Source organism: Epinephelus moara, chromosome 6, assembly GCF_006386435.1.
Source record: "Epinephelus moara isolate mb chromosome 6, YSFRI_EMoa_1.0, whole genome shotgun sequence".
Classification (NCBI taxonomy): domain Eukaryota; kingdom Metazoa; phylum Chordata; class Actinopteri; order Perciformes; family Serranidae; genus Epinephelus; species Epinephelus moara.
This window is the reverse complement of record NC_065511.1, coordinates 21,887,726-21,899,857: the sequence shown is the minus strand read 5'-3', so window position 1 is coordinate 21,899,857 and position 12,132 is coordinate 21,887,726. Positions and strand designations below refer to the sequence as shown.

General features: G+C 43.5%; 1 protein-coding gene across 3 annotated transcripts in view; it reads left to right on the top strand.

Moving 5' to 3' along the window:
• The first annotated feature begins 11,057 nt into the window (after positions 1-11,057).
• kirrel3l (kirre like nephrin family adhesion molecule 3, like) overlaps positions 11,058-12,132 on the top strand; it is a 32,576-nt gene continuing 31,501 nt past the window's right edge. For 2 of the 3 annotated variants that reach the window (XM_050046083.1, XM_050046081.1), the window contains exon 1: positions 11,059-11,725. In XM_050046083.1, coding sequence (XP_049902040.1) covers positions 11,686-11,725 — 40 coding nt within the window. In that variant the 5' untranslated portion in view covers positions 11,059-11,685. Of the gene's footprint in view, positions 11,726-12,132 lie in introns of all 3 variants that reach the window. The other variant, XM_050046082.1, reaches the window with a different exon arrangement.

Sequence of the window (12,132 nt, the reverse complement as noted above, 5' to 3'; positions counted from 1 at the left end):
ATGAAATATTACCAATATTATTACATTCTGTAGATTTGTTCCCCCTAATTTGAATAGCTTACAAGATTAGAAGATTCATATAACAACTAATTCAGTTTTACACCATAAAAAATATCAGAGACACATTAAATGCCAGTCGGATGATTTAAATACTGCAAAAAAAACATATTTTTGGAACAAACTAACAGTTTTCCCATCCTAAATACAATCCTCCAACGCAATCTCCATTGAAAATCATAATTTGTTATCTCCTCCACTTGGCGAGGTCAGGAGACTAACAGGAAGCCTATGTGGTAAATCACACCTCCCTTTTGAATCAAAACAACCTTTTCCTCATCCTCAAACACAATCTGTTAGGCTGCCCTATCTCCCAAGATGTCCCCGGTAACAGATGTTTATCCTGAGCCTATTGAGAAGAGATGAGGGAATGAGGCGAACGGAACCGGTTCTCCAGATGAGCAAAAACAAAACATGAGCCATATTTTCAGTGTTGGGGATCTGGTTCTCTCCCCACCAGTGTTTTTTATTTTAGTGTTTCCTATTCAAACAGGAAACAACAAAATCTGAGGGTGTCTGTTGCTGAGTGGTTGAAGTTACGATTTCAAAGAGATTAAACTGGAATTCCTTTTTTTTTTTTTTGCTTGACTGTGTTGTCTTTCATTACATTGATTTACCAGTGCTGACCTGTCTATAGTAGAACGATGGGGGCTGTAGGCTCATTTAATGGCATGGAAAGGATCTATTGACCCTAAAGACAGCTGAGGTACACTAGTAGATCTCTAGCTCCCTTTCTTGGCCGGTCTTTAGCTCCGAACACAAGGGACCTTTGTGTCTCTCTCTCCTTTGGCTGGCAGCTGTGGGCTAAGCACTCATCCATAGATCTACACATTTGCAATTTTGAAGAGGTAGGAGCAACACCAGTCTATCATTTTTTTCCCCTTCTCCTTCTTTCTAATCTTGGAAATCTTGGAAATGAGGCACACTGAGCACCGCCAGGGGAGGTTGATTATTCTAGCTGTGTATTTGCATGGTTTTTCCTTCCAGACATGCTGCTTTTCCTTTCCAAAGAGCACCGAAATAACAAGAAGACTGAAAGTCGCGGAATGACGGACAGTAACAGTCGGTCAGATAATCTGCAGAAATCTAATGGATTCACTTTACATTATCCTATGTCTAAATATTCATGCTTATGGAGGAGCATCATGAGATGATTACTGCAAATGTGAGTGGCTATGATAGTCACAGGAAAAGTAAGATACATATTTATGCTTACACTGAAAGGAATGTGGTATTGATTTAGAGCATATGGGTATTAACTTACAGGCTTTTTAGGCTTAAGTAGGGGATATAAGTATGCTGCGGTATATTTTGTTTATATCTTTGCTATATTCATGTAGGACCGTGAAGGTATGTCGAATAAGTATGCCAAAGCCATTCCAGATGTTACATTTTAAATCATGTCATCTCCACTTAGTGTAACAGTCCAGGAACTCCATTTGGAGTAAATGCCCCTTAAACAAGGTAGTTTTGCAGGGCATCTGGTGGGATCAGCAGTCTTTGATCCACTCTCTTCCTCCCTGCCGGTTGGCTCCCCCTGACCTTTTGCAAACCCAATGTGACATCCACCTTTTGAGCTAAGACAATTTGACAAATAAGTGATGACCGCTCACATTTTTAATTTAGGAGTATGATGAAAAATTAACCGTGGCCAACTCAGGACCTTGATTTTTAAACAAGTCTGCGGCAGCACGCCCATCTTTCCCACCCTCCTTTCCCTCTCTTCACCATCTATCTCACTTGCTCACTCTCAGTTCCTCCTCTGCACCCCACCTCTGCTGATCTTTTCCTCCACCCTCCCCCTCTTCCTGCCCCATAACTAATCCTTATTATGCCTCTCACATAAACTGTGGGTCTGGCACCAGGCTGCCCAACCACACAGGCTAACAGGAGTAGGGTGAGAGAGGAGATTGGAGGAGGATTCTTAAGTTGTAAAGGGCCAAGTGGCACAAAAGATGCTCCACAGACCCTGTTTCCTTCCCTCATTTGGGACTTCTTCCATTATATTCCTCTGTCATCCCCTACTCAGCATAATAACTCCTGAAAGGTAGATAACTATTAATAGAGTTCGCACAGCACTGCAGTCATATGGATTGCCCCGCAGCGCTGTGACTAAGTAGAACTGATGTCTCCTGTGACAAGCGCTCGTGTTGCTGTCATCCAGGACGTGCAGACACTCTGCATACATTACTGACTGCTGGCTTCCCCCTCTCCGTCCCCCCTTTTGGATGGCACCACAGCTGTCCCAAAGTGAATCCCAAATGAGAGTATCTGTCAGGGTTTGTTTGCTGCAGGCCTTGATTTGATGCTATTACTCTGCAGATGGAGAGACTGGTTCAGTCTGCGGGAGCCGAGAGCTGCTGGTGGACAACACTTGCCTCGGGCCTGGCCTGGTGGCACCGAAGCACATTTTGAACAAACAGAGAGCTGAAACCGATAAGGGTTGAAAACGGTTTCTTAGTGTCTCCCCCTAAAACAACATCCTCCTCTGATTCCTCAACACACCCTTGTGTTTGTGTTACAGAGGCCAGATGACTAAATCTTTCTCATATCTTTCTTTCTCCCCCTTCAGCCACATGTTCCTCATTCATTTTTCTTAGACACAGCTGCATATGTAAATAATCCATGATTTCTCCTGCTAGATGGGTGGATTGGGGCATATTGTGTGTCTGTTTAAGTAAGCAGTCTCCTCTTTTGCGCCAGGGGTGTGGACCTGTTTTTGACTTTAAAGCAGCCCTGATAGTTTTTCATTGGGTCCAAGGGCGACAGAGAGTCTGTCTCAAGATGATGAGGTCAATCCCTATCCACAGCCCTGGCAGCACCTTAGCACAGGTTATCTAACGCAAGCAGATGGATGACATCTTTGCTGAAAGTGCTTAGCTACCTGTTCCAGGTCAAGGCAGATTTCCTGCTGTTGCTTTTCTAGCAGAGGCTTGCTGTATCACCCATCTTGTTTCAAGCCCCCAAAGCATCTCTTTCTTCTCTGTGGCAACCATCAACTGCACTAACCCAGAGAAAGACTGACAGCGGACCCACTGAGGAGGTGTGCAGGCAAGTCGACCAGAACAATAACAAAACCAGAGTCAGAGGGAGAAAGGGGAAGAGGACAGACCCTAATAATGGCCAGGCCGTGGCTTGACATGCTATGAAAAGTGACAGTGGACGAGTCATCCATTATTTATAGCAGTGCAGAGCTGGGTTATTTATTTTTTCAGCAGCATGAGCAGCAAGGGATCATGGCACAAAACAAGCAGCCAGTCGTGGCCTATTCATGTGATTGTCAGCAGACAGCGAGGCAAGCCCAGTGGTGAAGGAAGCTGTGACTGTAGCGGAGACCTCGTATGGACACTGCACTGAGGACAGGATTCACCTTGACTATTGCTGACTCTGTCTCTGTCCCTCTCATTGTCTCTCTTTCATGACATAGACATGAGAGGTCAGTGTCAACTGTAGATTGTTTGAAGCGATGTGGCTGCTTACCTTTAAAGGTGACCTATTATGCTTCACCTTATCTGTCATATACATATATAACATGTTACAATGTTGGATGTTCATATTAAGTGGCCAAAGTTTCAAATAATGAGGTAAAGTTATCTAAAAGTAATTCCTGTAAGCAAAAACTTCAGACTTCAGACCGCTCTTAATGCTCTGTGTCCAGTGTTTTTCTACTTTTGCTACAGGATGATGCTTTATTGTAGCAGATTCCTTTTAAATGCTCATTTGGTCCATGCAGCACTACAAGTGTCTTTGTTACGCGCTACATGTGGCTACATGGTACTGTCAGAGAAATCTGTAATCTTGGTTGCCAGTGTCGTTAGTAACTCCCCAGTTTTAGATCATGTTTGTGATGGAACATGTCTGGTTGTAAAGATTTTAATTTTGAAGCTTTTACTGGGGAAATATACAGGGAAAAGTGCAGTTATACACAGTTAATACTGGCTGCAATGACAGTGCTACATGGAGCTACATGCTAACATCAGGGAAAAATGTATTCTTGGTTGCTAGTGTTAATTTCTCCATGGTTTTGGATCATCTCATCACTGGAATATATCCAGTTGTGTTTAGAAGCTTTCATCTGTGTTTCTTTACAGTTGAAAGTACCACTATTCTTCATGACAGTCATTCCCAGGCTGCACTGTTGGGACAGAGACGCAGAGATACGAAGACCCTAAAGGCGCTTGGGACACTGACCAGTCTAATCTTGGAAATCTGTGTTGCATCAAAACGCCGGTGAAGCCCACAATGCGAAGCCGAAGTCGCAAAGTACCCCGACATCAGCGTTAACACCAGCTTCCATAGGAAAACAATGGCACAGCGGACATCAAGAGATTTTTAACACTGGTCATGGGACGGAGACTGGGTGCGGAAAAATTTAAAGATCTGACTGCAAGATGGAAGAGATATCAGTGTTGGGTCAAGCTGACAGTGAGCGCTGCAGCGTCGGCAAATCGGCAATCATGTGCAAGCGCCTTAATACGCTGATCAATCAGAGCTGACTGGGCTTTTTCGGGACACAGGCACTAAAGCGAAGCATTTCAGATGATTGCAGGTGTTCCGGCACAGATAGTTCTGAGAAAAATTAAGTATTTTTTGACCATTGAAGGTCCAGTGTGTCAGATTTAACTGAACTGAAACTTCGTCCGCATGCCAAGTGTGTAGGAGCTACCGATTGAAATCCCGAAAATGCAAATGGCCATATCTAGAGCTACTGTTTGATTTGTCCATTTTGGGCTACTGACAGAACAACATGACGGTGTTCCTGGAGGGGACCCGCTCTGTATAAAGATATAAATGGCTCAGTCTAAGGTTCATCATTTCCTGTAACTGCTTATCCTGTTTGTCGTGGGGCGCGAGGGTGCTGGAGTCTATCCCAGCTGACATTGGGCGAGAGGCAGGGTACACCCTGGACAGGTCACCAGACTATCACAGGGCTGACACATAGAGACAGACAACCATTCATGCTCACATTCACACCTATGGGAAATTTAGACTCACCAACTAACCTAACCTGCATGTCTTTGGATTATAAACTAATGAAAACTTAGGTTGGCCTTTATACCATTTCTGCCAATAGATGCCCCTGAAATCCTACACACTGGACCTTTGAAGTATGTTAATAACAATAATGACTTTATTAAGACACAGAGAAAGGTCCATAGCATACCACATAAAAACAGACAGTAGTCTATGTGTGCATGTCTGTGTTGTTGGAACCTGAAATACAAGTATTAACCTGAAAATGAGCGTAATAGGTCCCCTTAAATTTGCACATTTAATAGTATGATGAGGCTCTGACTGCTGCATTGATGAAAGTGCAATGTCAGAATGTAATTTTATTCACCACATTGTTACTGAGCATTAATGTGTTGGCAGTTTAATGTGTTGGCAGCTTACTAATAATTTTGTATCATAACACATAAGAGTGTGCTACACGGTGTGAGGAGTCATAGCGGAATATTCACCAAATAATCATGAACTGTTGATGGAGCCAACAATCAACTGACACATTCATCAGTGAGTGGCAGAACTGCTGATCTCAGAGTGTGACTGCAGTGGCTAATCTATGTGTATGGATTAGCAGAAGTGTTCAATAGTTCTGTCCAGGCGACTGGATCACTATGGTTGTCTCAGATATTTATCGTGGCTGAGTGGAGCAGCGTGTGTCTGGACATGGCTTAGTACAGCAGAGATGCCACGGACGGACGCCATCAGGGCATTTCTGGCACACAGGAACGCGCATGACATCAGGAACAGATGTTGCACATGGTGAGGCCCATCAAGGGACAACAACTCTGCATCAGTGCATGAATATTTTAGACAGCTTACTGCTGTACTTATCAGCGAAGACATGGCTAGGCTGGCCAAGGACCCAATCAATCTGATCTTATATTTTGGGGGATGTTGTAATCACTTCATTGAAGAAGCGGGTGAAAATGCACACTAGGTTGATGAAGTGCTGGCTTGCAAAAAAAGGGAGGGAAAGTTGCTTTTTTCGATGCACTTTCATTACATGGTGACAAAACTATCTCCATCTGGACTCAAATCTCCAAAAAAAACGTCTTTATCCTGACAAATATGCATCGGAGCCACAGAGTAAACAGCTTCACCTCCATTCTGTTGTCATAATATGAGCCTCAATACCTTAGAGTCACTGTACTCATGACCACTGTAATGTCAGACTGCAGATCTTTTCTATATATGTGTAGAAATGGAGTTCAATAGCCACATTCCTGTAATCCACACCCTTATTCTAAGCACAGCTTGAACTAGAAGCCTCAACCTCTCCTTGACCCCTGAGGAAAAGAATCCCTCAACCAGATCCCCAGAGAGACTTTCATTACAGACAAAAACAAAATCCATGGGTGGCCAGAGTCATATTCTGATATTAGGGCAGAGGACATGGATTTGATATGAGGCTGGAAATAGTCCTATAGACTGCAGAGTGAGCCCCAGGTCCATGTTCAGCTTTAATGGCCCTCCTCCTGCTCGTCAATCACACATAAAGAAAATGCTTAATTGCAAATTTCAAACCAGTGCAGTGGACTGACGTCATATTATTGGAACGGGAGAGAGGAGACAGGTTCTGGATTGCTCGCGAGCGGGGCAGATGGATACCACCGCCTTGCAAAGGTATATCCCTATGAGTTATGAGCATGTAGCAGCATTGAGAGTTATGGTTGACACAGATCAGCTCAACATTCAATATCACAATTACAGTAAAAGCTGGTGTAATGTTTCTCATATGGATAGAAGCATAAACCTTAGACCCCTGGAGGAACCCAAACACTGCAACATGGACATACACCACAGTATATAGAGCAGGATGTTAATATTCATCAATCTAGCAGGCTATATTTCAAATCCCAAGACAACGCTTATTAATTATGGTACAGATTCAATTAGGGGAAATGATTAGTGTGTGTTTTAACAATACATGATGATGATATGATTATTTCATATGCTTATATAAAATGTTTTATAATGCATGTACAATGTGTATTTTCATTGAAAACGATGTGGAGTTTTCCCATAGCAGTGGAGGGTTGTGAAATCAAACAAAACTCACATTCCTCAACTCCTAGCTCACGTTATACCGACTTTTGCTTTTGAGAGAGAAATGTCTTCTTTTCCTGCGGTGGATAATGAGGTTGATTTTATTCAGTTTAATATTCATTCAAACTAAACACATGGTTTGTGTCAGTATGAATACATTTTCCTCCACTTGAACGTTAGATCCGCTTTCCAGCTAGACAAAAGAGAAAGCAAGCGATTGTAATTTTAAGGCCCAGCATGCCGTTCACCACGACTGACATCTCTTTTTTAATTGACCCCCGGGTCAAATAGGGACTGGGATAATATTTTGTTAAATTATTCTCATTTCCCTATGAATCACATTTCCATATATCTCCACTTCATGCCTTATTTATTACCTCCTTACAATTACCATGCAAACGACGTCTTAACTGTCACCCCTTTCTCCCTCTGAACAGTTTAGTAAATATCAAACCATATTTATTATTAATAAACCCACAGCTGAAAACCCCCTTTTTATTTATAAATTATTCACACGCTCAAAAGCTCAGGGAGTATGGGCGCCCTCCATTTGATGCCACGGAGGCCAGCATAATTAAGACTATTGGCTCAAACCGATGCTTGTGCATGTATCATCGGTTTTGCCCTCATCTATCTGTCCATCTGTGCGAGCCATAGGAGATCATGCATTTCAATCACAGCATCATGGCCGGTGACAGACTTTGCACAATGGATGTTGATTTTGTTATCACAAGCACAACTGGTGGAGGTACCCCGCTGTTTTACTGCTCACCCAAGCCCCCACCGTCAGTCACTCATTGACGGATTCTCACATGTATACTGGAGCCTACAAACACACAAACACACACACACACACACACACACACACAGGCACACACACGAAAACAAAAAGCACAATTTATTTTTACTGCTCTCTATCTCTCACATCCAAGCGTCTCCTCGCAACCTAAATCGCTCTCTGACATATGTAAAAACAACAAACTGCACACAAACACACACGCATTCAGACACGCTCATTTGCCCATGTGCTCACTCACACTAACCTGGGTTGGCTTCCCAGCTGTGCAAGCTGTTTCTCCCATCAACATGTGTTTACTGGCAGGGGACCCTTATGTTTGCATTACAGGGAGGCAATAAACAAGAAGGCCAGCCCCAGGGTTTGAAAACTACTGTTTGGGGAGGGGGCAAGGGGGGGACCCTCATGAGGAGTGAGCCCTAATCATTGTGCGGTTGAGCCTTTAATTAAATGCAGCGCGAAATGTCAAAAAGAGAGACTCTTATATTTGTGGATGATGTTTTCTGGCATCCACACATGCTCAAGTCCTCAGTGTCCAAATCTACGCACTTTGATGAATTTTTCACAGTCTTATGGAGCGCTAACCACCTGGTTGAGTTAACAGGGCGCATGTGTGCGTGTTTTTGTGTGTGTGTGTGTGTGTGTGTGTGTGTGAAGGGGGTGGGGTGTGTTAACATTAAATTAAGTCGTTGCCTGGTACAATACACATACAAGCGAAAGACTGATTAACCAGATGACTGCTAGGCCTATTATTTTGGTTAATCAATAGATCCTTGAATAACTAATGAACCACATCAAAGAACAAGCCTATAAACAGCCACAGGCAAGTGATAGACTGCACTGTTTTCATCTCTTTATGAAAGCCTGAGCTTTTGTTGAAATATGATAATGATTCCGTTCTCTTCTGTTCATTTTAGCGCCCACTGTATGACAATGAACAATGGGCTCATTTTAGATCAAACTGCACCTGGAAAAAAAGTATGTTTTGAGGCAACTTCAAAGAAAATAATTCGTAAAAATACTAAATAAGCCTATGAACTTACACTGCATAAACTATCGAGGTACTTCAATTTAAAAAAACTCGCATTTGTGAGTTAGCCTAACTGAAATAGCAATACATCGTTAGGTTAAATCACATTAGTTGTTTTGGGGGAAAGCGGAGTAAACAAAAGACAACAGCAAATGTAGTTAATGCTCAGTTTTACTCCAGTAATTGATGATTCATTCTCTCAAGTGTGGAGGTTTTAGAGTCAAGTGATCGTTTCGCCATTTGGCAAAAACATCTGCAGCTGATTCTGCTCTAATGCAACTACTTACACATAATTCACCTAAATTGATTCCCAAATCTGTTGGGTAATAAAGGGATGGGGTTGAACTGGATACTAATTTCCAGCAGTTAAATTTCCTTTTAATCAGAAATTGACCCATGATTGACAAAAGCAAAGGGGTGTTCTGTAACTTTATACAGAGGTAGGTAAAGTTCCTGTAGAGTCCTGACAGAAGTATTGCATATACTGGGAAGTCTATTTTTTGGTGGCGTGTCTCACACCATTGGCACTAGTCGGCCCTTGATGGCTTTATTTTGTCTGATTCAGCATGTTGGATTGGCATATGAAAGTCACTCTGATTGGCAGTTCAGCACAGTGCATAAGAAGAGGAACGGAGAAAGCAAACAAATGGCATAAGTCAAGAGGGCATGAGATCAAAACAAACTTGTTATATCATCTTGCTACCAAACTTGCCTCATTAGGTCAGATTATGTTTTTAGCCATTGAGCTCTTCAGCAGAAATGGGTTGTGATGATTTTTGGGATTTTGTTATTACTTTGCTAACCGGCTTACTTGCCAACCCAGTCTTGCTCCGAAGTCATCGAAATCAGGCGCTTGGGCAATGGCTTGAAGCGTCAGACACCGATGAAAAAACTGTCCCTTAACTGCGGCATGATACGGTGTCTGGTGGTGTGAAGGGGAAATGCAGCGGGACGAGCGAAAATTAACATGCCAAAAGTCAGAGTGGGGCAGGTGGGAGGGGCAGTGGATGGGTCCAATGAACAGCGACCTTCACCTGGAAGAGCGGTTTTCGCACCACATAAGATTATAAAGCCAAACCCTGTTCTTTTTTCCTAAACCTAACCACATACTTTTGTTGCCTAAACCCAACCACGTGTTTGTTGTTGAAGGAAAAAAAACATCAATTTGCATTGTTGTACTGACATAGTGCATTTATTTTGAAAGAGACTGTATGTGAACAGTTAATTTCCTTTGAAAACGGAAGTGTATTTTGAAAGAAGACAATGCATGTAACAGGCAGAACTTGACACAATGTCCCAGAACATCAACAACCGACGCAACCAGGGTACCTTGCATGTTGTATCTGGATGTGGAAAATCCACGACCAAACATCGATATCGATATTGTCGAAACATCTCAAATCTGTCTTGCCGATCTTTCAGTTTCCCTTTGTTAATGGCGAATACAGACTACCGCCACCTGCTGGTATATAGAGTTAACTCCTCTCATGCAGGCACAGAACAAACCTGCTAGTTGGCTGTTAGCTGTAGTCTTTGAGGTGTGTTCAGGTGCAACTTTTTGGTCGAGACACAGGTAACATGAGGTCTTCGGTCTTCGCCAGCAGTTCTTTTTTGTCGGCTTCGTGAGTCTGGTTTTTAAATTTGAATGAATTTTAGTGACTGAACATTACTTCAGTTCATATTAAGTCTCAACACGATTAAATCACAAAGCTGCAATTATATTGTGAAATGAAGATATGTGGGCTTGAGTTAGGGATAAAACACTCTGAAATAGGAGGTGTTTATGAAGCTAGTTAATAAACAGCAACACAATGCTGTAGCCTAATACTCCTATAGCATATTATAGCTGATTTGGAGTGGCATCTTTTTAAAAAAAAAAAAAATCTCTAAATTACAGCAGTACGTTTTCCTTCAAAACATGGACCGCGTTCAATGCCCATCATTAATGTGATGAAAATCTCCATGTGGGCTACTCCACCCAGAAATGCTGGGGCAGTCATTTAACTCAGAATAAGTGTTTTAAATACCCTCCCAGTGACGCCCGCTCAGCCAATAGCGGGGCCCTGGAGGCGGGGGCCGCCGGACCCCCCTGGCAAGCATCTGAGGCAGAGGGGCTCCTCCGACTCAGCTCCTGCCAGATTTGGTGTACCCCCCTCCCTACCAGATGACTGTCAGTGCGCATTTCCTATTGGCAAGAGGGAGTGAGAAGTAAACAGAGGAGACCGACAGGGGAAGAGAGAGTGTGTGTGAGAGAGAAGGAGTGAGTGTGTTACAGTGGGAACAGAGTGAGACTCCAGCGGAGGGGGCGAGAGGCAACTTCACCGGGGTTTATCACTGCGCACTGTCGAGGAGGAGAGATCGCTTTCGAGCGCAGCATGCTCAAGCAGGTTAAAAAAGTGGACTGTGGACGGAGCTGCTGATTGAAACCCCCAGACTCACTAATGGACTGTTAGAGAGCGCAGTGAGAGGTAACAGCTTTGCCAGCGTGACGGGGAGCGGACACCGGAGAGGAAGCTGATGCAGCGGGGAAAGTTATCAACTGTGGAGATGCTTTGTTAACTGAGAGTTTACAAACTGTTCGGACCGCTCAGAGTCATTTCTTTAAACTGGATGCTATTATAGACCAATCCCAGTGCGCTTGTCCGTCCGGTGATACCACGGTGCCGCGGTGGACCATAACCAGCTCAGTCGCATAGACGGAGCGAGTGAATCCTTCCACGCAACACAATCAGTGGCAAGAGCTGCTACAATGACGGCGTTATACCTCATCTTTTGCCTTATGGCCACAGGTAAGACGTGCTTTTTCTTTTGTTAGTCATCATCCAGCATGCAGGTCTTTACTGATGGAGAGGAGAGACCGCGCTCCAACACTGGCGCGCTGCGTCAAGCCATCCAGTGCGCCGCTTGCACAGAGGCAACTGATAATGCTGCAGTGCTACAATTCACTGCTGTTAATTGCCGGTAAATGTGTAATTAGTTTTGATAGAGTGATTACAACAGGAGGTTTCACTGTCTGCAAGCCGAGCCGGAGCACCGGTGAATAATGGCACTGCGTAATTCGGGGGAAGCTGAGATTGTTTCTGTTCTGGTTCAGATTTCGGAGACCATCTCTGTGGTGTAGTGGAGAGGAATGAGGCTGCGGATGCAGGGCGCACGAACGGAAAGTTGAACTTAGGAGATTTTTTTATACCACCCG